Source organism: Aquarana catesbeiana, linkage group LG05 (assembly GCF_042186555.1).
Source record: "Aquarana catesbeiana isolate 2022-GZ linkage group LG05, ASM4218655v1, whole genome shotgun sequence".
NCBI classification, from domain to species: Eukaryota; Metazoa; Chordata; class Amphibia; order Anura; family Ranidae; genus Aquarana; species Aquarana catesbeiana.
Window position 1 is genome coordinate 33,359,645 of NC_133328.1, and position 26,535 is coordinate 33,386,179.

General features: G+C 46.3%; 1 protein-coding gene across 4 annotated transcripts in view; it reads left to right on the top strand.

Annotated features, from left to right (window-relative positions):
- Positions 1 to 2,426: 2,426 nt before the first annotated feature.
- The window catches only part of SGCE (sarcoglycan epsilon), a 96,019-nt gene continuing 71,910 nt past the window's right edge, over positions 2,427 to 26,535 (top strand). For 3 of the 4 annotated variants that reach the window (XM_073629583.1, XM_073629585.1, XM_073629584.1), the window contains exons 1-2: positions 2,427 to 2,636; positions 21,980 to 22,081. In XM_073629583.1, coding sequence (XP_073485684.1) covers positions 2,573 to 2,636; positions 21,980 to 22,081 — 166 coding nt within the window. In that variant the 5' untranslated portion in view covers positions 2,427 to 2,572. The remainder of the gene's footprint in view (positions 2,637 to 21,979; positions 22,082 to 26,535) is intronic. The other variant, XM_073629586.1, reaches the window with a different exon arrangement.

Below are 26,535 nucleotides of genomic sequence, written 5' to 3' on the forward strand. Positions count from 1 at the left end.
GAGAATACGTGAAATAATAAAAGAGGTGAGTGAGTTATTTATGATTCCTGCCATTGAACGGAGTGTAACTTACAGGTTATTCTAAAGGCGTCTGTAGTGTTGAAATTCATCTTTTTCTCTAAATAAAGAGTTTTTAAAAAGAAAGCCATTTATACTTACAGTGGAATGTTTTTACTTATGTTTTGTTGCACAATTGCGTAGAGTTTATATACCGTTTTTGTGCATGTTTGCAAAATTAAAGTGGGCCAGTATGGATGAAGTCCAGGGCCAAATTTTTGTCCCAGTCCAGCACTATGTTCAGGTGAGCCCGAAAACCACGCTTGAGGAAAACAGTTAACACCTTGATCGCCCCCTAGTGTTAACCCCTTCCCTGCCTGTGACATTTTTACAGTAATCAGTGCATTTTTATAGCACTGATCACTGTATACATGCGAATGGTCCCAAAAATGTGTCAAAAGTATCTGATGTGTCCGCCATAATGTCGCAGTCATGATAAAAATCGCAGATCGCTGCCATTACAAGAAAAAAAAAAAAAAAAATAATAAAAATGCTATAAATCTATCCCCTATTTTGTAGACACTATAACTTTTGCGCAAACCAATCAATATACGCTTATTGCGATTTCATTTTTACCAAAAATATGTAGAAGAATACATATCGGCCTAAACTGAGGAAAAAAATAGTTTTTTTTTAAAAAAAAGGTAATATTTATTATAGCAAAAAGTACAAAATGTTGTATTTTTTACTAAATTGTCACGCTCTTTTTGTTTATAGTGCAAAAAAAATAAAAACCGCAGAGGTGATCAAATACCCCCAAAAGAAAGCTCTATTTGTGGGAAAAAAAGGACGTCAATTTTGTTTGGGTGCAACGTCGCACGACCGCGCAATTGTCAGTTAAAATAAAGCAGTGCCGAATCGCAAAAAATGGCCCGGTCATTCAGCAGCCAAATCTTCCGGGGCTGAAGTGGTTAAAAGCCTTTACAGCTCATCAGTTTACAGCAACCTAGAAGCTCTAGTGCTGGAATTTTTGCTCTCACTCTGACGTTCATGGTGATATATCACACATATGGTGCGACCGCGGTTTACATACGAATGCGCACTCTGGACTCTTGGAATTTGCGTGTGTGTGGGGGGGGGGGGGGGCAGTGGGGTTTATGGCAATTAAAAAAAAAAATGTTTTAACACATTTTATTATAATTTTTTTTTTTACTTTTAATCAAACATTGTTAATAAGCCCCTATGTGATAGCATTGGGCAGGTGACAGGTCCTCTTTTTGGAGACATTAGGGGTCTAATAGACATACCAACAAGTATAGGGCCAGCTTATTCAGAATTGAATGGGCTACTCTACAGGCCTTTGTCACTCGAAAACAAGCTCCTTCTCCTTTTCAGGCGACAAGCTTTATGCGATTTTGAAGGGCGCGGTTTGCTGTTATTGTTGCATTGGCAATCGCAACAGAATTGCAGAATCACATTGTGTTTGGGGTGCCATTAAAGAATAGTGGCACCAAAACGCGCATTGTGCAGCAATCACCGTGCAATTTGGAGTCGAAGGCAAAATTGCTGTGATTCGGCCCGTGATTCCAAATCGCGAAGTCTAAATGCAAGTGTAAATCGCATTCACACCGGGTCGTTTCAAATCGCTGCAAAAAGCAAGGTGTGCTTGCGTTGATATTACTTGTAATGGCACCCCAATCACGCCATGATTTTGCAGCGATTGTCACGCGGTACATCGAGCTGCAATCGTAATGCGCAACGCTTTCGCCCCAAAAGGATCTCATGTCCCTTTTTGAGTGACCCGCGTAGCATGTTGCGATTGCAGCCCGTTTTACCGCACGACAACCGCGGCAAAATCACGGGCGCATTTGGGGTGCTATTAAGAAGTATTGGCATTGCAAACGTGTCCCGCGTTTTGCAGCGCTTTGAAATTGCGGGCGGAATCGCGATCAGGTGTGAATGGAGCCTAAGCGTGAAGCATGAGATACAAAAAAAAAAAAAAAAAATGGTGCAGAAAGCAGATTTATGAATACAATCGTTTTTCCATCGATCAGATTATGAGATTACAGTGTGGAAACAGATATGCGATTGCTAATTTACAATCGTGACAATCGTATCTTAACTATTCTATCGATTGAAACCCAATTCCCTGTTCGGCATATCGACTGGATTGTCAGCTACAGAACGATTCTTCCTATGGGAAGAGATCGATGTGTATGGCCACCATTGCACTGGCGTTCTCCCTGCAATGGAGGGAAATGTGTTGTCAGACCCAAAATCACTACAAATGTGAATGAAGGGAACACAATACAATGCAGTCCATCACACCCAAACAGCGGATCCCAGACAGTGCAGCCTCTGTCAGCTCTCAGCCCCATTCCTCCCCCAGTATGACGGGGAATGTGGGAAAGAGATGCTCCTTGTCCCACTTTCCATAGAAGGTGGAGGGAGGAGGGAGGAATGGAAGGAGGGGAGAGGAAGAGGAGGGGATGCTGCTGCTGCTGCTGCTGCTACTGCTTGGCTCCTGTCTATCACTGAGCCTGGGAGAAGGAAGAAGAGATCGCTGGGGGCATCGATGGACCCTGTGCTGACCATGAAGCCTGTGCCGGTGACAAGTGGTACCCTGCTTCTACTGTCAGGTCTGTGTGCATCCCCCTCCTCCCTACACAGCCAGCCCCTGCCTCTCGCTGCCCCCATCACGCCTGCATGGAAAACATGACTGCTCCATGGTGGGGGCAGCGAGAGGCGGCTGCTGGCTTCATGACTCCGATATAACGCATGGATGTCTGGGGGGCTGACCATGGATGTCTTCTATGTTGCATGCATGATGCCGATGGCCACCTCTGCTTGCATGCAGAACGTGTAGAAAGAAGCGTAATTTGTGGTAAGAGCCGGTGTGTGCGCTCAGATACCCTGGCTGTATTTCACCGCAGGCGTCTTTGAACCAATATTCTACTTTTGTTGAGTTTGGACCCGGCGATTTGGCATGTCTGGTATATGCCATAAGTGTTGGTGTATTGGAGAGCATTTGAAGAGACCCTGTCATTAGTGATGAGCTTGGGTCCAATCCGAATCCAAGCTGTCAATGCCGGGCCAATCAGTTGTCGGCTATATTAGTTCAATGATGTCACAAGCCTCCTCACCACTTTGTGTACATGCAGCTGATTGTCCTGGTTCAGCACAGCATGGGGTCAGACCTAATCTGGAACCAAACCCAAGTTCAATGACGGGCCAATCAGCTCCGTGTTCACAAAGTGTTGGGGATACTCATGACATCATTGATCTAATATAGCAACTGATTGGCCGGGCAATGACAGCCTTCCGGGTTCGGACCAAACCCAAGATCATCACTTAGTGAGAGGGTCTCTTCAGAGGTCCTCCAACACAAAGGTTCTCCAAAGGTCAATAAAGTCAGGAGCATCCCTGCCACTTTGCGTATGTGTACCTTTTAAACTGACAATCCCTTCCCCATAACTGATTGGCCCGGCATTGACAGCTGCTTTTTGGATTCTGCCCAGCATGGGGTCAGACCAAATCTGGAACCAAACCCAAGCTCAATGCCGAGCCAATCAGCTCTATGTTCACAAAGTGTTGGGGATGCTCATGACATCATTGATTTAATAAAGCCGGCAGCTGATTGGTTCGGTAATGACAGCTGCCTTTTGGGTTCAGCCCAACATGGGGTCAGACCAAATCTGGAACCAAACCCAAGCTTAATGCCAGGCCAATCAGCTACATGTACACAAAGTGTTGGGGATGCTCATGACATAATTGATCTAATATAGCCGGCAGCTGATTGGCCGGGCAGTGACAGCCTTCCTCCAAGGCTTGGACCAGACCCAAGATCATCACTAGTGAGAGGGTCTCTTCAGAGGTCCTCCAACACAAAGGTTCTCCAAAGGTCAATAAAGTCAGGAGCATCCCTGCCACTTTACGTATGTGTAGCTTTTAAACTGACAATCCCTTGCCCATAACTGATTGGCCCGGCATTGACAGCTGCTTTTTGGATTCAGCCCAGCATGGGGTCAGACCAAATCTGGAACCAAACCCAAGCTCAATGCCTAGCAATCAGCTCTATGAACACAAAGTGTTGGGGATGCTCATGACATCATTGATCTAATATAGCCAGGAGCTGATTGGTTGGGCAGTGACAGCCTTCTTCCAAGTTCAGATCAAACCCAAGATCATCACTAGTGACAGGGTCTCTTCAAAGGTCCTCCCAACAAAAAGGTCCTCCAAGACAAAGATTCTCCAAAAGTAAATGATGTCAGGAGCATCCCTGACACTTTGTTTATGTGCAACTGTTGGGCAGAGCATCCCTCACCCGCAGTTGATTAGCTCGACACTGACAGCTGCCTATTGTGTTCAGCCCAACATGGGTTTGGATCAAATCTGGAGCCAGACCCAAGCTTAATGCCAAACCAATCAGCTGCTGTCTATATTAGATCAATGATGTGACGGGCATCCCCACTACTTTGTGTGTGAGCAGGGAATCCCTCGCACACAACTGATTGGTCTATCACGGACAGCTACCTTCTGGGTTTAGCCCAACATGAGTTTGGACTGACCCTTTAGCCAAACCCAAGCTCAATGCCGGGCTAATCAGTTGCTGGCTACATTAGGTCACTGATGTCATGAGCATTACCCGACACTTTTTGAACGTGCAGCTTCGAAGCAGGAAATCCCCTGGTTGCAGTTGATTGGCCCAGCATAGACAGCTACCTTTCAGGTTCAGCCCAACATGGGTTTGAACCAAATCTGGAACCAGACCCAAGCTTAATGCTAGGCCAAACAGCTGCCCACAATATTAGATCAATGATGATCATGAGCATCTCCCCCACTTTATGTATGTGCAGCTGCAGAGCAGGGAATCCCCCAGCTGCAGCTGATTGGCCCGGCACTGACAGCTGCCTCCGGGTTCAGCCCAACATTGATTCGGACTGAAGCTGGAGTGAAACCCAAGCTCAATGCCAGGCCAATCAGCTGCCGGCTATATTAGATAAATGATGAGTAGCTTTTGGGTAGGGAATCCTTCGCCAGCAGCTGATTGGCCCGCCTCTGATAGCTACCTTCGGTTTCAGTCCAACATTGGCTCTGACTGAATCTGGAGTGAAACCCAAGCTCAATGGCGGGCCAATCAGCTGCCAGCTATATTAGGTCAATTATGTAGAGCATCCTCGCCACTATGTACTGTGACGTATTTGTAGACTATTCACCATGCAGCTGCGAGGCAGGGAATCCCACGGCTGCAGTTGATTGGCCCAGCATTGACAGCTGCCTTCTGGGTTCAGCCCAGCATTGTTTCAGGCCAAATCTGGAGCCAAACCCCGGTCCAATCTGCTGCCAGCTTTATTAGATCAATGATGTCATCAGCATCTCCGCCGCTTTATGTACATGCAGCTGCGGGGCAGGGAATCCCCCGTCTGCAGCTGATTGGCCCGGCACTGGCGACTCCCCCAGGGTTCAGGCCAACATTTGTTAGGACTGGATCAGCAGCCAAAAACAAGCTCATCCCTAAAGCCCAGACTAAAAAGATTTTTATATTCTTACATGCAGCGTTTTCCCAATCTTTTTATTGATATGCAACGTGCCTCTGAACTTGTTTGCAAGTGTGATTAGTCCAGGAAGAGTTATTTCTCTAGCACAGCCTCTTCGCATGTCATAGCCCTCTCCTCTTCGGGGAGTGGCTAATTATTGTCTATGCTGGCCCAGCTCCTTTGCCCCTCCCTACGTAACCTGGTATGCAGGAGCTGGGGATGGAGTACAGGTGGATACAACAGGGCAGAGGAAGACAACTTCAGCATGCCAGCTGTGATGAAAATACAAATCCCATAAGGCATTGCTAGACTCTGACAGCCACAGGCATGACTCCTAGAGGCAGAGGCATGATGGGATTTGTAGTCTGACCGCAGCTGGAGTGCCGAGGATGCCTAGGCCTGCTAGAGTGTCATTTGAGTGACAGCTTTGAGTCTGCTGGGGCTGCTGACATCACATCCAAGATGGCGGCACCCGGGAGCAGTATCTGGGCTTTTGGATATCTATGCAATGGAGGATTTTACAGTTACATAACATCCATAAAATATGTGAAATACACATTTCATCTTATGGGAAGATTGTTGTGGAAATGAACTGTCTGGTCACTTTAAGGGCTGATGAGAGTCATATTGATAGTGCATCTTTTTCTTGGAAGTGGGGAAGGGTTTGAACCTCTTTCGGGTTTATATTACTGTTGGTGATTAACCCCCCTCGTGTGCCCTGGTGACCAAAATTAAAGTTTTCTGTTGTCACCAGAACAGGAATAGAGGGGAAATCTTCTATTGAGGACACCTATACCAGTGACAACTGTTTGAGAGATTTCCATTACTTTGGAGAGATTTCATGTCACTTCCTGCTGTACCTCCAGAACAGGAAGTGAAAAAAATCTCCAGAATAGGCTAAAGCTTGACAGGGGGTTTTATCCAATCCATACTCCATCCAACATACAAAAAATAAATGTCTATTACCTGCTATGTTAAACCTTTAGGGTCAGTTCACACCATAGAAACGCAGTTCGGATGTGTTCCAGATGCTTTTCTGCATGTGCGTTTTTGATGCGTTCGAGTGCATTTTTTACCCTCTTTTTTCTTAACCTTAACTACTTGCCGACCAGTCGCCGTCTTTATATGGTGGCAGGTTGGCCCCCCTGCGCGAATCGCCGTAGCTGTACGGCGGCCGCTTTAAGGAGTATAGGGGGCGCGCCGCGATGTAGGAGCCAATGCGCGTGGCTGGTGGCCACAATATCCGCCGGCCACATGCGATCGCTCCTCAGAGAGCTGAACGGGGATCTGTCAATGTAAACAAACAGATCCCCGTTCTGACAGGGGAGGAGAGAGAGATCTGCTGTTCCTACTGATCAGGAACAGCGATCTCTCTCTGTACTCCCAGTTAGTTCCCTCCCCCAACAGTTAGAAACTCCTCCCTAGGGACACATTTAACCCCTTGATCGCCCCCTAGTGTCAACCCCTTCCCTGCCAGTTTATACAGTAATCAGTGGATATTTTTAGCTCCGATCACTGTAATAATGTCACTGGTCCCAAAAAGTGTCAAAAGTGTCCGATCTTTTTGTCGCAATGTCGCAGTCCCGCTAAAAATCACCGATTGCCGCCATTACTAGTAAAAAAATACAAAATAATAAAAATGCCATAAATCTATACCCTATTTTGTACACGCTATAACTTTTGCACAAACCAATCAATATACACTTATTGCGATTTTTTTTTTTTTTTTACCAAAAATGTGTAGAAGGATACATATCGGCCTAAACTGATTTTTTTTTTTTAATTTGTTTTTTGGATATTTATTATAGCAAAAAGTAAAAAATATTGTTTTTTTTTTCAAAATTGTCACTCTTTTTTTGTTTATAGCGCAAAAAATAAAAATCGCAGAGGTGATCAATTACCACCAAAGCAAACCTCTATCTGTGGGAAAAAAAGGACGTACATTTTGGGACTGCGCAATTGTCAGTTAAAGCACCGCAGTGCCGTATTGCAAAAAAAAAAATGGCCTGGTCTTTAACCACTTCAGCCCCAGAAGGTTTTACCCCCTTCCTGACCAGAGCACTTTTTACAATTTGGCACTGCGTCACTTTAACTGACAATTATGCGGTCATGCAATGCTGCACCCAAACGAAATTTGCGTCCTTTTTTTCCCTACAAATAGAGCTTTCTTTTGGTGGTATTTGATCACCTCTGCGGTTTTTATTTTTTGCGCTATAAACAAAAAAAGAGCGACAATTTTGAAAAAAAACAAACAATTTTTTTTACTTTTTGCTATAATAAATATCCCCCAAATTTCTTTTAAAAAACACATTTCTTCATCAGTTTAGGCCGATATGTATTCTTCTACGTATTTTTGGTAAAAAAAAAATCGCAATAAGCGTATATTGATTGGGTTGCACAAAAGTTATAGCGTCTACAAAATAGGGGACAAATTTATGGCATTTTAATTTTTTTAATTTTTTTTACTAGTAATGGCGGTGATCTGTGATTTTTAGCGGTTTTGCAACATTGCGGCGGGCAGAACGGACACTTTTGACACATTTTTTGGGACCATTGACATTTATTCAGCGATCAGTGCTTCAAAAATTCACTGATTACTGTGTAAATGTCACTGGCAGGGAAGGGGTTAACACTAGGGGGCGATCAAGGGGTTAAATGTGTGTTCCCTCTCTGTATTCTAACTGTAGGGGGATGTGACTTACTAGGTGAGGAGACATATCATTGTTCTTACTTAGTAGGAACAAACGACATGTCTCCTCTGCCCTGACAGCACAGGGATTTGTGTGTTTACACACACAAATTCCCGTGCTGGCGCTCGTGCACGCAATCGCGCGTGGCCGGCAGCGATCGTGCCTGCCGGTCATGCGCATCGGGTCTCCCACCGTACAGCGGCTGCCCTCTGGCGGCCACTAAGGGGAAGGACGTACCCATACGGGATTTCGCCCAGGAGAGCCATTGTGGCGCAGTAAATCTGCGTGAGCCGGTCGGGGATTGGTTAAGGGGGAAAATCTTCCGGTCCCTAAGTGGTTAAATAAGGACATGTGTGTTCCAGTGCTTTTTCGATGCGTTTTACAGCGAACCAGTACAGTCCAGTGCAGGAAAAATGCAGCGTGTTCTACATTTCTTTTCTGGAACTGGAGCGCACTGGTGTGAACTAGGCCATTGAAAACCATATAAACTACTTTCCATGCGTTTTTGATGCAGAAAAAAAAAAACCCCGCACTGGACTGCATGTGGTGTGAACTGGCCCTGAAACTGAATATATACTTTGTCCAGTAAGTTGGTCTCCGGCCCTCCCTCCAGTCTTGCACAGTTGTACCGGCTCCTCTCCTGGGTTGAAGTTGCTTAGTCTGATTTCACTGCACACTGTGAGCTGCTTACATTGTGTATGAGAAGCTCCATTAGGTCAAATACAGCTAGGGGTGACACCTGTCTGGGATTCACCCGGACAGTCCGGTTTTTGAATCACGTGTCCGGGTTTCAGCCGGCTCAGAACAGGGCCTGGCAGAAGGGTGAGGGGGCACTATGTGGCCCGCATTACTATTCTCTTGTCCCAGGTCTTATACAATCCTATAGTGCATACTAACACTAAAACAAGCGTTCGAATTGGGCTTGAAGGAAAAGTGGCAACCCCAAATACAGCCCACCTCATTTCCTTGCTGGAGGATGTCCAGCATCATCATCTAGCCCTTTCCTCCCCAGCCTGACTGTCCCCTGGCCTGCCTCTTTCATTGGTTGGATTTCAGATCTTTGATCACAGAGGCTCAGCATCACATGGGGGGCGTTACCTTTGGCATGCTTTATGTAGTCTGTCTAAGAACGGCCACCCCTCCAGACTGATATCCACCCAACAAGGCTTTTTGATATTTGCATAACTCCTCCCAAGAGCCGGCCCACTGCTTGTATCAGGACAGAGAGCTCTAGGGAGGAGTACTGAGGCAGGGAGCTGTGATGGAATCTATGTACACCACCCTGCTGGCCCCTCCCACCAGCCATAGCACAGAGAGAACCACAGAGACCCAGTGATGACATCACCGGGTCTAAAATTAGGTAATGAAAACAGAGAGATTTTATTTACAAATGTCATTACCATGATGATGGGGGGGGGGGTGGGTTGGCTAAAATGTGAACAGATTAAATTCAGCTTTAAAGGCATCCCATACAGAATAAAGCAAGATGTTCTCCTTATCCCGGGTTCATACATATGCCGCCGCGGTTTCAGTGCGGGAGTCCGGTGTGGTTCTCTTCACCGATTCCATCGCAAATTTTTACCTAAAATCGCACAGGACTCTTTTTAACCATTTGGCGCCCGCTCACCACCAAATGACAGCACCCCTGAACGGCCGCACCGTGTTGCTAGGACATGGCGGACCCCGATCTCTGTAAAGACCCGCGACCGCGGCTCTTTAACCATGTGATCAGCTGTGTCCAATCACATATAAACACGGAAATTCCGACAATCGGCTCTCATCGCCTCACACTGACAGAGTGTGAGGAGAGGAGAGCCGATCAGCAGCATCTCCTCGCAGGGGGGCAACAAGACATGTAATCAGGGCACTGATTACAATAAAGCACCACCAGTGCCCACCAATCAGTACCCATTAGTGATGCCAGTCAGTGCTGGATATCAGTGCCACCTATGAATGCTGCCCATCAATGCTGCCCATTAGTGCCACCTATCAGTGCCCATCAGTGCCCACCAGTGCCAACAATCAGTACCCATTATTGATGCCAGTCAGTGCTGGCTATCAGTGCCACCTATGAATGCTGCCCATCATTGCCACCCATCAATGCTCATCAGTGCCACCTATCAGTGCCCATAAGTGCAGCATATTAGTGCCACCTAATCAGTGCGCATAAGTGCCGCCAATCAGTTACTATCAGTGCCGCCTCATCAGCACCCATCAGTGAAGGAGAAAAATTACTTATTTACAAAATTTACTGACAGAAACTAAGAATTTTTTTTTATTTACAGTTTTCGGTCTTTTTTTTTTTTTTTTTGTAAAAAATAAAAAAAACAGCAGTGATTTAATACCACCAAAAGAAAGCTCTGTTTGTGTGAAGAATATTATAAAAATGTCAATTGGTTACAGTGTAGCACGACCGCGCAATTGTCAAATTGCATCCGATTCGCATATATGTGAACCGGGCCTTAGGCAGCGATGTGCGAACCTTGCGAATCCACTTCCCGCATCGCATGTCTCCCGGCGACAGTTCACACTGCACTATGCAAACTGCTGGGAGTGTCCTTTGAAAGTTAATGACACTCCAAATCAGATCACATATCGCTGTGCGAACTGCAAATTCGGACAGGAATCGGATCACCCATGTGACCGGATTCTGCTGCGGACCAGCAAAAGTGTCCTGTGCGAGTTTGGTTCCGAATGCGATGCAATTTCGGCAATACTATCTGTATGGCTGGAATTGCATCGCACAGAGATCCCATGCGATTTGCACTGCAGTGCGGTACCAATCACATCCGATGTCGGACATCGCACCGATGAGAACCGACCCTTAAAGTGGTATTAAACCCAAAACCAAAAATGTATTATATTGTATATTTCCAATCATTAGATGTGGTAGCTGCATTAGTCTTCTTTTTTAGGTTTTTTTTCCCCTCTGTTTTCACCTGCTGATCTGCCCAGTAACACACCTCCTGTAATAGTGAGACAGCTCTGGAGGAATGAGCACAGGAGGCATGACAGACAAAAGCATCGTCATTCTGGGGGGAGGGGAGTGTTATGTATTAGCAGATTTAGATACACTAACAAACTGAAGCCAAACTCCAACTCACACTACATAATCAGTTACAGCTTTTTTTTTTTTTTTTTTTTCATTTTGGGATAAAGGGTTTACATGAATAAATAAAAGCTGATCATTGTAAGCACCCCTGCCAGTTTTAAGTGGTTTGTCCCATCCGTGTAAACTGATACATTCTGCTGGAGAGCTTGTGCTTTTAAAAAAACAACAGACTTGCTGGCTGGTTCACCAGATGAAAATAGAAGTAAGAAAACCTAAAAAAGAAACAAATGCAGCCATCACATCTAAGAATTGGTAAGCTGCAATATAATAAATGTTTACCTTTGGGTTTAATACCGCTTTAACCACTTGCCTACCGGGCACTTTTACCCCCTTCCTGGCCAGGCCAATCTTCAGCGCTGTCACACTCTGAGGGGTTTTTATTTTTTGCTAAACAAACAAAAAAAGACCAACAAAAAAACAAAACAAAAACATTTTTCATAGTTTGTTATAAAAATTTGCAAATGGGTAATTTTTCTCCTACACTAATGGGCACTGATAGGTGGCACTGATGAGGAGGCACTGGTAGGTGGCACTGATAGGTGACATTGATGGGCACTGATAGGTGGCACTGATGAGGAGGCACTGGTAGGTGGCACTGATAGGTGACATTGATGGGCACTGATAGGTGGCACTGATGAGGAGGCACTGATGAGCACTTATTGGCAGCACTGGTGGGCACTGTTGGGACTGCACTGGTAATCAGGATATTGCTAATCAGTGCCCTGATTATCAGTGTAGATGTCCCTTTAACCACTCAATGGCCAGGCCACTTTTTGCGATTCGGCACTGCGTTGCTTTAACTGACAATTGCGCGGTCGTGCGACGTTGTACCCAAACAAAATTGACGTCCTTTTTTTCCCACAAATAGAGCTTTCTTTTGGTGGTATTTGATCACCTCTGTGGTTTTTATTTTTTGCGCTATAAACAAAAAAAGAGCAACAATTTTGAAAAAAAACACAATATTTTGTACTTTTTGTTATAATAAATATCCCCAATTTTGTTTTTAAAAAAAGCAAATTACTTCCTCAGTTTAGGCCGATACGTATTCTTCTACATATTTTTGGTAAAAAAAAAAAAAAAATCGCAATAAGCGTATATTGATTGATTTGTGCAAAAGTTATAGCGTCTACAAAATAGGGGATAGATTTATGGCGTTTTTATTATTTATTTTTTTTTTTTTTACTAGTAATGGCGGCAATCTGCGATTTTTATCGGGACTGCGATATTGCAGCGGACATATCGGACACTTTTGACACATTTTTGGGACCAGTGACAATTATACAGCGATCAGAGCTATAAAAATTCACAGATTACTGTATAAATGTCACTGGCAGGGAAGGGGTTAACACTAGGGGGCGATCAAGGGGTTAAGTGTGTTCCCTAATGTGTGTTCTAACTGTAGGGGGGGGTGGGACTGTCTAGGAGGAGAGAGAGATTGGTGTTCATACTTGGTATAAACACACGATCTGTCTCTACTCCCCTGAGAGAACCGGGATCTATGTGTTTACACCCACAGATCCAGAATCTCGCTCTATCATGAGCGATCGTGGGTGCCCGGCGGTCATCCCGGCCGCCGGGCACCCACATTGGCTCCGGCGGCTCACGCTCGCCCCTAGTGGCCAGAATGGGAAGCGATGTAAGGTAATGTCAATTTGCCCAGCCGAGCCAACCTGCTGCAGTAAAACTGTGGCGGCTGGTCGACAAGTGGTTAAAAGTCAGCAGCTACTTTTTTTTTGTAGCTGCTGACTTTTAATAAACTTAAAAACGGCTGGAACTCCACTTTAAATGATACATAAACACTATACACAACCAATACTTAAAGAGGAACTGCAGTCTGCTCACATAACTTGTAATAAAAACATCTTTGCCCTTCTGAAGCTTCCCTCCAGCCACTTTGCATATTATTTTATATATACTGTGATTCTGTACTTGCCAAATATGCTGCAGAAATCTTCCTCCACTGAGTCTGGCTGCATCCATTTTAACTGTGGGCAGTTGAAGCTGCTGTCTGTTCACTTCTTGGATTTACACAGACGCACAGAGGCACACCTCCAGCTCTGCAGCTCTCATTGGCCCTCTTATGACTCATCCCCCCTCCATTACTGGCAAACTCTCAGAGTGAGAGAGAGAGCTGTGCATGATGTCATACGCCTAGGCTAATGACCAGACAAGAAGGAGGAAGTGGGCTGTATAAGGTATTTACTGGCAGAAAAAAAATGTTTTACTATCCAAAGTTAAAACAACACCAAGGGCAGAAGATTTAATAGATGGAAAGATGACTTAAAGCCTTGTGATCGATTTTTCTTGAAAGAATTTCTTACTGGGTTTTATCTGCCTCCTTGCATACCTCCCAACTTTTTGAGATGGGAATGAGGGACACCTATCAGCAAAAGTAATCAGGCATAGGACACGCCCCTTGCCACGCCCCCTTAAAGGAGAATTGTACAAAAACAAGATTGGTTAAACCCACAAGTGCTTTTTTTTACCACTACTATTCCTTTATATCGGCTTTTGGAATTTACAAATGCAGCAATTTAGAAATCAGATGAAAGGTTTAGCGCTGGGAAACACTTTTTGATAGATAAAAAGTGCATTTTATATACAACTATATATAGATCAGACCAAAATGAGGGACAAATGAGGAGGAATGAGGGACAGAGGGACATTGCTCCAAATCAGGGACAGTCCCTCGAAATCAGGGACAGTTGGGAGGTTTGCAGGGAGTGTGACCATGAAGAATGAATGGAGCCACCTTCTAACAGGAAATCACATCACAGCAGCAAAAAAAGAGATTTGAAGATTTGGAGGAGGCTGAGAGCGATGGAAGGGATGAAGGATACGTATTTGAATATATTTTTGGTTTAAACCAGAGTGTACTGTCACTTTAAGACTGGCAGCGTTGGCTGATTTTCTATGAGGCTTGACATCCGTTGCAGAGGCCCCTCCCCCCGCGTGTTTAGTGGCATTGGCACAACACAGAGGTAACTAATATTTGGCCAAATAAGGGAAAGCCAAGCTGAAATCAGCGATCGGCTTATTGTCTGGATATATTATAACACAAGCTTCTTCCTCAATTCATTGTATTGCTCAGTGTCTGTGTGCAGGTGGCAGGAACTCCAGACAAAATACATACACAGGGGCTGCTTTACCTACCAAAGGAGTTGTATTTCCATCCATCCAGTCCTCAGATTTATACAGCTCTGCCACACAGCACAGCCCTGTCTGCCAGGGAAGATTGCAGTAAGGTAACACTTAGGCAGGCCATAGACGGTACAAATTTCTTTCCTGCAACCCGTGGTTGCAGGAAAGAAATTTGCACAATTCCCCCATCCACACAGACAGTGCAGACAGAGGAACAATTGTCTTCTCTGAGCGGGGGAGGGGGGGCAGGTGGGGGAAGCCATCCCTGCCAGGTGAAGACAGTGATTATTGCTAGTGGCTATACCAGCTGCTAGCAATAATCGCAGGTCATTCAAGCAGGCTGGTTGTACACAAATTGATCGATCAATCAACTTGGTACACTCATCAGCCTGTACATACATGGTTCGAGCCATTTACAGATCTTGTCCCTTCCAGCCTGTGATTGGATAGTGAATGGATAGGCAGCAGATTGATGAGCTCATCTGCTTGTCACTTTGCTCTCTCCTCCTATCAGCCTGTTCCTTGTTAGCACCTTGTGCTGCTTCTCCCTCTACCAGTCTGGGTTCCACTGGGGAGATCAAGCACAGGTACATAAGCTGCATGCATTTAAAGTAGAAGGAAAGGTTAAAGGATACATGTATTTGTATGCGGCTATACACAGCTCTGTAAATGGGCCCCTAGACTAGTATAGAGCTGTGTAGATGGGCCCCATAGACTAGTATACAGCTGTGTAGATGGGCCCCATAGACTAGTATACAGCTGTGTAGATGGGCCCCATAGACTAGTATACAGCTGTGTAGATGGGCCCCATAGACTAGTATACAGCTGTGTGGATGGGCCCCTAGACTAGTATACAGCTGTGTGGATGGGCCCCTAGACTAGTATACAGCTGTGTGGATGGGCCCCATAGACTAGTATACAGCTATGTGGATGGGCCCCTAGACTAGTATACAGTTGTGTAGATGGGCCCCTAGACTAGTATAGAGCTGTGTAGATGGGCCCCTAGACTAGTATACAGCTGTGTGGATGGGCCCCTAGACTAGTATACAGTTGTGTAGATGGGCCCCTAGACTAGTATAGAGCTGTGTGGATGGGCCCCTAGACTAGTATAGAGCTGTGTAGATGGGCCCCATAGACTAGTATACAGCTATGTGGATGGGCCCCATAGACTAGTATAGAGCTGTGTGGATGGGCCCCATAGACTAGTATACAGCTGTGAGAATGGGCCCCTAGACTAGTATACAGCTATGTGGATGGGCCCCATAGACTAGTATAGAGCTGTGTAGATGGGCCCCTAGACTAGTATACAGCTATGTGGATGGGCCCCATAGACTAGTATACAGCTATGTGGATGGGCCCCTAGACTAGTATACAGTTGTGTAGATGGGCCCCTAGACTAGTATAGAGCTGTGTGGATGGGCCCCTAGACTAGTATAGAGCTGTGTAGATGGGCCCCATAGACTAGTATACAGCTATGTGGATGGGCCCCATAGACTAGTATAGAGCTGTGTGGATGGGCCCCATAGACTAGTATACAGCTGTGAGAATGGGCCCCTAGACTAGTATACAGCTATGTGGATGGGCCCCATAGACTAGTATAGAGCTGTGTAGATGGGCCCCTAGACTAGTATACAGCTATGTGGATGGGCCCCATAGACTAGTATACAGCTGTGTAGATGGGCCCCTAGACTAGTATACAGCTGTGAGAATGGGCCCCTAGACTAGTATACAGCTGTGTAGATGGGCCCCTAGACTAGTATACAGCTGTGAGAATGGGCCCCATAGACTAGTATAGAGCTGTGTGGATGGGCCCCATAGACTAGTATACAGCTGTGAGAATGGGCCCCTAGACTAGTATACAGCTATGTGGATGGGCCCCATAGACTAGTATAGAGCTGTGTGGATGGGCCCCATAGACTAGTATACAGCTGTGTAGATGGGCCCCTAGACTAGTATACAGCTATGTGGATGGGCCCCATAGACTAGTATAGAGCTGTGTGGATGGGCCCCATAGACTAGTATACAGCTGTGAGAATGGGCCCCTAGACTAGTATACAGCTATGTGGATGGGCCCCATAGACTAGTATAGAGCTGTGTAGATGGGCCCCATAGACTAGTATACAGCTGTGTAGATGGGCCCCATAGACTAGTATACAGCTGTGTGGATGGGCCCCATAGACTAGTATACAGCTGTGTAGATGGGCCCCTAGACTAGTATACAGCTGTGTGGATGGGCCCCATAGACTAGTATACAGCTGTGTGGATGGGCCCCATAGACTAGTATACAGCTGTGAGAATGGGCCCCTAGACTAGTATACAGCTGTGTGGATGGGCCCCATAGACTAGTATACAGCTGTGTAGATGGGCCCCATAGACTAGTATACAGCTGTGTAGATGGGCCCCATAGACTAGTATACAGCTGTGTGGATGGGCCCCATAGACTAGTATACAGCTGCATATACAGTATTACACCTTTGTTAATTAGCTTAATATATTTCACAAACTGAATGTATTTCTATATAAATGATCTCATTACATAAACTTTACAGGACAATTCTACTTTCCTTTTCAAACATGAAATCAGCTGACAGCGAAATAAAAGGAAAATAAATTATTACTGACTGCGCCCACAGTAGGAATTTTGGCAGCGCTGTCTATTTCCTAATAGAGATGAAAGATACTCTTACCATTTTTAGATCCAAGGAAAAAAAAAAACAGATGACATAAAGTTACTGTAGATCACTTTTTGCTGCTCTGTCTCCATTTGGGTGAATACTCCTTACTTCCTGTGTGGTCACTGCGAGGAAACATTTTAATCTAAAGTTTCTTATTTTTTACACTTGCTTGCTCTTCCACATTTCATTATGTTAAAGGAGATCTAAACCTTAATTGGATCCCATTATGGGGGTGGGGGTGGGGGTGGGGGTGGGGGTCTCATTATAAAAAAAAACTGGTGAATCATCTGTGCCATCTAGTGTCCATAATGCAGTATTTTCCTGATTGAGATATTGTAGGAAAAATACTGCATTATGGTCGCTAGATGGTGCTTACAATTGTAGAAAATATTCATATTAGATAGAATATGGTGGTTTTTCGTTGCAGCTGTACAACTGATTGTTAATTGCCAATATAAACTATATATAGATATATAGATAGATATATCTATATATATCTATCTATATATCTATCTATCTATATACATACACTATATTGCCAAAAGTATTGGGACGCCTGCCTTTACACGCACATAATTTTAATGGCTTCCCAGTCTTCGTCCGTAGGGTTCAATATTGAGTTGGCCCACACTTTACAGCTATAACAGCTTCAACTCTTCTGGGAAGGCTGTCCACAAGGTTTAGGAGTGTGTCTATGGGAATGTTTGACCATTCTTCCAGAAGCGCATTTGTGAGGCCAGGCACTGATGTTGGACAAGAAGGGCTGACTCGCAGTCTCCGCTCTAATTCATCCCAAAGGTGTTCTATCGGGTTGAGGTCAGGACTCTGTGCAGGCCAGGCAAGTTCCTCCACCCCAAACTCCCTCATCCATGTCTTTATGGACCTTGCTTTGTGCACTGGTGTGCAGCCATGTTGGAACAGCAAGGGGTCATCCCCAAACTATTCCCACAAAGTTGGGAGCATGAAATTGTCCAAAATGTCTTGGTATGCTGAGGCCTTAAGAGTTCCTTTCACTGGAACTAAGGGGCCAAGCCCAACCCCTGAAAAACAACCCCACACCATAATCTCCCCTCCACCAAATGATTTGGACCAGTGCACAAAGCAAGGTCCATAAAGACATGGAGGAGTGAGTTTGGGGTGGAGGAACTTGACTGGCCTGCACAGAGTCCTGTCCTCAACCTGATAGGACACCTTTGGCATGAATTAAAGCGGAGACTGCAAGCCAGGCCTTCTCGTCCAACATCAGTGCCTGACCTCATAAATGCCCTTCTGGAAGAATGATCAAACATTCCCATAGACACACTCCTAAACCTTGTGGACGGCCTTCCCAGAAGAGTTGAAGCTGTTATAGCTGCAAAGGGTGGACCAACTCAATATTGAACCCTACAGACTAAGACTGGGATGTCATTAAAGTTTATGTGCGTGTAAAGGCAGGCGTCCCAATACTTTTGGTAATATAGTGTATGTGTGTATATTTATATCTATATATATTTATCCAGCCTTACCTGGTTCCTCCTCCCCAATCAACATTCTTTAAATAAAGCAATTACTTTTATTACAGACCATATTTTAGATCCAGTGATCTCATGTCTGGGTCTTGTTGCTTCTCTATGCAATGCAGGCACATCATGGATGGTGGGAGGGGCCAGCAAGGGGCTGTACATAGCTTTCTGAAAACATCCCAGCTCCCTGCCTCAGTTCTCCTCTCAAAAACCTCAACCCTGAAGCAAGCTGTAGGCTGGCTTTTAGGAGGAGTTATATAAATATCAAAATGCCTTGATAGGTGGCTGTCAGTCTGGAGGAGGAATACTGTATTTGCATGCAGACCACCCTTGGTAACGCTCACATGCGATGCTGAGCCGCCATGATTGTAGGATCTGAAATCCAATGAATGAAAAGGGCCGGCCAGGGACAGCTAGGCTGGGCAAGAAAGTGATGAATGATGCTGGACGTTCTCCAGTCAGGAAATGAGGCGGGTTCTATCTGAGTTGCTGCAGGTTCTAATGCACATTGTGAGAAACGCACAGTGTGCAGTGAAATCAATTTCAGTCCCGGAGAGGATCCCTTACAACTGTGCAAGACTGAGGGGAAGGCCGGAGGTCGGATTTAAGTTTTCGTTCTTAGGTTTAGATATCTTTTATTTTTGCCTTTTCAGACATTTGAGTTTATTCTAAAATACATTTGCATGTTTTTTAATAGACCGTGGTCTTTTGTAAATACACATTGAAAGTACACATCCCGAATACAGAATATGCAAAATAATTAAAAGTACAAACAGGAAGAATAGAAATGAACTTTTAATATTCAAATAATATGAAAGTAGGAGAAACACTTGAACATACCCAACTTGAAAAGCTTGATTTCTCTGGAACCAGAAACAACGGAGGATCACAAACTTCTCTTTTATCTGAGTGGATGATGCAAAAAATAGTTTGCATTGCCTAATGACAGCCAACCACATTCCAAATTTAAAGTGCCCCCTTCCATCAGGTGTTCCCAGCAGAGTGCCCCCTTCCATCAGGTGTCCCCATCAGAGTACCCCCTTCCATCAGGTGTCCCCACCAGCGTGCCCCCTTCCATCAGGTCTTCCCATCAGAGTGCCCCCTTCCATCAGGTCTTCCCAGCAGAGTGCCCCCTTCCATCAGGTGTCCCCATCAGAGTGCCCCCTTCCATCAGGTGTTCCCATCAGAGTGCCCCCTTCCATCAGGTCTTCCCAGCAGAGTGCCCCCTTACATCAGGTGTCCCCATCAGAGTACCCCCTTCCATCAGGTGTCCCCATCAGAATGCCCCCTTCCATCAGGTCTTCCCAGCAGAGTGCCCCCTTCCATCAGGTGTCCCCATCAGAGTGCCCCCTTCCATCAGGTGTTCCCATCAGAGTGCCCCCTTCCATCAGGTCTTCCCAGCAGAGTGCCCCCTTCCATCAGGTCTTCCCAGCAGAGTGCCCCCTTCCATCAGGTGTTCCCATCAGAGTGCCCCCTTCCATCAGGTCTTCCCAGCAGAGTGCCCCCTTCCATCAGGTGTCCCCACCAGCGTGCCCCCTTCCATCAGGTCTTCCCATCAGAGTGCCCCCTTCCATCAGGTCTTCCCAGCAGAGTGCCCCCTTCCATCAGGTATTCCCAGCAGAGTGCCCCCTTCCATCAGGTGTTCCCGGCAGAGTGCCCCCTTCCATCAGGTGTTCCCATCAGAGTGCCCCCTTCCATCAGGTGTTCCCAGCAGAGTGCCCCCTTCCATCAGGTCTTCCCAGCAGAGTGCCCCCTTCCATCAGGTATTCCCAGCAGAGTGCCCCCTTCCATCAGGTGTTCCCGGCAGAGTGCCCCTTTCCATCAGGTGTTCCCAGCAGAGTCCCCCCTTCCATCAGGTGTCACCATCAGAGTGCCCCTTCCATCAGGTGTCCCCATCAGAGTACCCCCTTCCATAAGGTGTCCTCATCACAGTGCCCCCTTCCATCAGGTGTTCCCGGCAGAGTGCCCCTTTCCATCAGGTGTTCCCAGCAGAGTCCCCCCTTCCATCAGGTGTCACCATCAGAGTGCCCCTTCCATCAGGTGTCCCCATCAGAGTACCCCCTTCCATCAGGTGTCCCCATCAGAGTACCCCCTTCCATCAGGTGTTCCCATCAGAGTGCCCCCTTCCATCAGGTGTCCTCATCACAGTGCCCCCTTCCATCAGGTGTTCCCGGCAGAGTGCCCCTTTCCATCAGGTGTTCCCAGCAGAGTCCCCCCTTCCATCAGGTGTCCCCATCAGAGTGCCCCTTCCATCAGGTGTCCCCATCAGAGTGCCCCCTTCCATCAGGTGTCCTCATCACAGTGCCCCCTTCCATCAGGTGTCCCCATCAGAGTGCCCTCTTTCATCAGGTATCCCCATCAGAGTGCCCCCTTTCATCAGGTGTCCCCATCAGAGTGCCCCCTTTCATCAGGTGTCCCCATCAGAATGACCCCTTCCATCAGGTGTCCTCATCACAGTGCCCCCTTTCATCAGGTGTCCCCATCAGAGTGCCCCCTTTCATCAGGTGTCCCCATCAGAGTTCCCCCTTTCATCAGATGTCCCCATCAGAGTGCCCCCTTCCATCAGGTGTTCCCAGCAGAGTGCCCCCTTCCATCAGGTGTTCCCAGCAGAGTGCCCCCTTCCATCAGGTGTTCCCAGCAGAGTGCCCCCTTCCATCTGGTGTTCCCAGCAGAGTTCCCTCTTCTATCAGGTGTTCCCTGCAGAGTGGCCCCTTACATCAGGTGTCCCACCAGAGTACCCCCTTCCATCAGGTGTCTTTATCAGAGTTCCCCCTTTTATCAGGTGTCTTCATCAGAGTGCCCCCTTACATCAGGTGCCTTCATCAGAGTGCTCCCTTCCATCAGGTGCCCCCAGCAGAGTGCCCCTGTACCTTTTGGTGCCAGGCAGGTCTGGATAAAGGACATTCCACCTCTGTCCTTCTGTGATTCTTGGGTCATGCATGAGACATCATTGATTGTCAGGGCGTCAACAGTCTTAACAAGCAATTTCTCCCAGAGGAGAGGGGCAGCCTTTGTTGGGGACTGGCTGGCAGTCCAGGTAGACATTGTAACATGGGTTACAGTGTCATTGTACTAAACAGCCAAGTGTAGGTGTGCACAGATTCGGTGAAGTGGGGTTAGACAAGGCTCATAGGGTCTCTTAAAATTGGCACGAGCCGTTGACACTCTATAGACACTCCACAATACCGTCCTCCTGATCTGGAGATCTCAGCAATGTGATGACTATAAAAGTGAAGTCCCCTCCCTGTGATCCATCTGTCTCCTCTTCTGTACAGATCTACAATCTTTATATTAATCCGACATTGTTCTCTTTTGTTCTGCAAAGTGATTTTGCTAAGCTGGGCCGATGACGAGTCCATTTACCGGATGGCCAAACGGCCGAGCCTTCATCTACTCAGCAGACTAAATCCTGCTGAGAAGAGTTCTGGTGAGTTTAGGTTGGAATGAACAATCCCCCCCAATGTTGTATATAATAAAACACACTTACATCTGTTCTTTGTTAATGGAGGCTTTATACTAGGAGGTGAGTTATGGGGCTCATGCACATAGGCGTAAAAAAATAAATAAAAGTGCTGCATTCAGATCCATACTGCGTATAGCTTTTTTTATGGATCTGTCCTCAGTAGTTTTGTACATTTTGGACCCCTGCACACTGCTGACATCAAGTGAATCTTGTGTGGCATAAAATTCATGAAGAAAATTCTGCATCCATGGTCAGTATTTCTGCGTAAAGTTGATCTTTGTGTTCCTTCTAACCTTGCGCTTTTTTTTTTAATCCCTTCTTACCCCTTATGCTTGGTTGTCCACATTACCTCCTTAGCAATTTTAGCATTGTCCTAGTGTGATCCAGGAATCCTGCCATAGCCGGCCATCTTGGTCCACCTCAGGCATTGAGAGCCAGTGGCCTCTCTTGAATTCTGGCAGCTGCAGCCCAATGATGTTCACCAGGCCCTGCCCACTGGCCACTATGAGTCTCTGCTTCTGCAGCCTCCTGGAAGGGGCCTTTTTCTCAGAGAATAGGTGCAGGAGCTCCACCTTCTGAGTTACCCTTTATCCCCCCCCCCTTACCCAACTCCCAGTACCACCCCTTTTAGAGAATACAGAACCAAGTATCATTTTGTGGTGCGAAGTAGATCTATAGATCAATAGATCCTCCCACAACAATAGACCGCCCCAGCAACAATGGACCCCCGCAACATAAATACCTCCCCAGCAGCAATAGATCCCCCCAGCAACAATAGACCTCCAGCAGCAACAACACATCTCCCAGCAGTCAACATCATTAGACCCCTCTCTCAACAGTAGATCCCTCCCAGCAAAAATTGACCACCCCCCCAGCAACATAAGACCTCCCCAGCAACAATAGATTCCCCACACAAAAATAGATCCCCTCCAGCAACAATGGAACCCTCAGCATCCATCATGAATAGACCCTCCAGCACACCCCAGCACCGCTTGCCATTACATAATTCAGTGCTGGTCAGTATTTCTGCGTAAAGAGGAACTTTGCATTCCATACCCAGCACTTTTTTTTTTTTTTTTTTAATACTTGCTAATCCTTGGTTGCTTGCTTTAATGCTTGCTTGTCCCTGACTCACATACTGTACATGCCCAGCAATAACGTTGTCCTGTTGGGATCTGCAGATCCTGCAGATCCTGCATTCCCCTGTGTTCCCCTACGTTCCTGCTGAATAATGTGACGTCACGTGTATCCCAGGGGGCTATGAGAGCAGAAACTCACAGCAGCCCATGGATGGGCCTGGTGCACATGCTGGGGTGCAGCTGCCAGAAATCAAGAGAGGCTGCTGGCTCTCAATGACTGAGGAGGACCAAGATGGCAGGTTGTGGCAGGAAGTGCCGCAACTGCGTTCCCCTACGTTCCTGTTGAATAATGTGACGTCACTTTTATCCCAGGGGGCTATGAGAGCAGAAACTCACAGCAGCCCATGGATGGGCCTGGTGCACACGTTGGGGGCAGCTGCCAGAAATCAAGAGAGGCTGCTGGCTCTAAATGACTGAGGAGGACCAAGATGGCAGGCTGTGGCAGGATCTGCAGATCCCAACAGGACAACGTTATTGCTGGGCATGTACAGTATGTGAGTCAGGGACAAGCAAGCATTAAAGCAAGCAACCAAGGATTAGCAAGTATTAAAAAAAAAAAAAAAAGTGCTGGGTATGGAATGCAAAGTTCCTCTTTACGCAGAAATACTGACCATGAATGCAGAATTTTGGCCTTCGATTTTATGCCACTGATGTGGTATCCCGAGAGGCTGTGGAGGGGACAAGGTCTGTGTTTTCCATTCCTAGAGGGGTGGTGAGTGTGGGAGATTAAAGCTGGCTATACAATAGTAGATTTTTGTACAAACATTCATACGAAAATTCTATGGCTGGATGAACGCCATTCGAAAGTGCTTCAAAATTTTGTTTGCTTCTAATATTTGATTTTGGAATGAATTTAATTTTCCAAATAAAAACCACATACACTGTTAGAAATTCGTTCGTTCTAAAAATTTTCCATCCCACTCCTTCAATTTTCTCATCCCAGTGGTTGAAAACGAATGTCGATTTGACAACACTAATGGGGCGTACACACAGTCGGACTTTTCAACCGGACTTGTCTGACGGACGCTGATGGACCAAATCCGGCAAACAATCCGATCGTGTGTGGGCTTCACCGGACCTTCAGCGGACTATCCAGGTCGCAAATCTGACAGACTTTAGATTTGGAACATGCTTCAAATCTTTACGTCGTAATTCCGCCAGACCCAGAAATCCGCTCGTCTGTATGCTAGTCCGACGGACAAAAACCCACGCTAGGGCAGCTATTGGCTACCAACTTCCTTATTTTAGTCCGGTGTACGTCACCACGTACGAATCCATCGGACTTTGGTCTGATCGTGTTTAGGCAAGTCCGTTCGTTAGAAAGTCAGAAATCCGTCAAAAGTCAGTCGAAAGTCCGCTGGAAAGTTTGTCGGACCAGTCCGGTCGAAAAGTCCGCCTGTGTGTACGCAGCATAATCCCCCGCACACACGGTCGGATTTTCCGATGGAAAATGTCCGATCGGAGCTTGTTGTCGGAAATTCCGACCGTGTGTGGGCTCCATCGGACATTTTCCATCGGATTTTCCGACACACAAAGTTGGAGAGCAGGAGATAAAATTTTCCGACAACAAAATCCGTTGTCGGAAATTCCGATCGTGTGTACACAAATCCGACGGACAAAGTGCCACGCATGCTCAGAATAAATAAAGAGATGAAAGCTATTGGCCACTGCCCCGTTTATAGTCCCGACGTACGTGTTTTACGTCACCGCGTTCAGAACGATCGGATTTTCCGACAACTTTGTGTGACCGTGTGTATGCAAGACAAGTTTGAGCCAACATCCATCGGAAAAAATCCTAGGATTTTGTTGTCGGAATGTCCGAACAAAGTCCGCCCGTGTGTACGCCCTATTACAATTAGAAAATCAAATGAATGTTCTTAACCCCTTTCCACTGGCCGCCTCCTGGCCATTTAAAAGCTCTAAACGCCGGGAGGCGGGGACGGGCATTCGGGTCATGTGACTGCCGTGATTGGCTGTCACAGCGGTCGCATGATCAGAAAGCTCCTGATGGCTAGTATGCATCGGGAGCTTTCAGGTAACTGCCAAGCTATTGCGCTGGGAGCACGCAGGGAGCACGGTAAGTTTTTTAAACAAGGCCACATATATGTGAACGCTCGGCATGAAAGGCCACACGCCAAGAGGCCGTATATGTGCGTTCGGCCAGGGTGAAGAGGTTAAGATGAAAAATTTTGAACAAAATTGTACTATTGTATATCCAGCTTACATTGTTTAGGCAAATGAAGGTCAGTTATACCCAGCGCATGGACACATGTAAACCTATGTGCTGGAATCGAAAACTGAGCTAGAGGATTAGAAGAAATTTATGGATGTGAACATTTTACAGATGTTTTTTGCGTCTAAGCCCTGATTCACACTGCTGTGACTTCTGGTGCGACTTGCTGCGAAAGAACGTTGCAAGACAAGTAAAAACACATTCATTACAATGGGTGCTGTTCTAATTGCTGCGACTCTAATGCCCCGTACACACGGTCGGACTTTGTTCGGACATTCCGACAACAAAATCCTAGGATTTTTTCCGACGGATGTTGGCTCAAACTTGTCTTGCATACACACGGTCACACAAAGTTGTCGGAAAATCCGATCGTTTTAAACGCGGTGACGTAAAACACGTACGTCGGGACTATAAACGGGGCAGTGGCCAATAGCTTTCATCTCTTTATTTATTCTGAGCATGCGTGGCACTTTGTCCGTCTGATTTGTGTACACACGATCAGAATTTCCGACAACGGCTTTTGTTGTCGGAAAATTTTATCTCCTGCTCTCCAACTTTGTGTGTCGGAAAATCCGATGGAAAATGTCCGATAGAGCCCACACACAGTCGGAATTTCCGACAACACGCTCCGATCGGACATTTTCCATCAGAAAATCCGACCGTGTGTACGGGGCATAAAAAAAAAATAGTTACTGCACTGCTTTTCTGCATCTTTGGTGCGACATGAGTGCCATAGAGTGCAATGTTAAAATCACAAAAGTCGCAAGGTAGTCATATCTTTCTTATGCCTGGTACACACGATCGGACTTCTCGTCGGAAAAAGATATGACGGCTTTTCCGACGGGATTCCACTCAAGTTTGCCTTGCATACACACGGTCACGCAAAAGTTCGCTGAACTTACGACCGTCAAGAATGCGGTGACGTACAACACTACGACGAGCTGAGAAAATGAAGTTCAATGCTTCCGAGCATGCGTCGAATTGTTTCCAAGCATGCGTAGGAATTTTGCGCTTCGGAATTGCCACAGACGATCGCATTTTCAGGT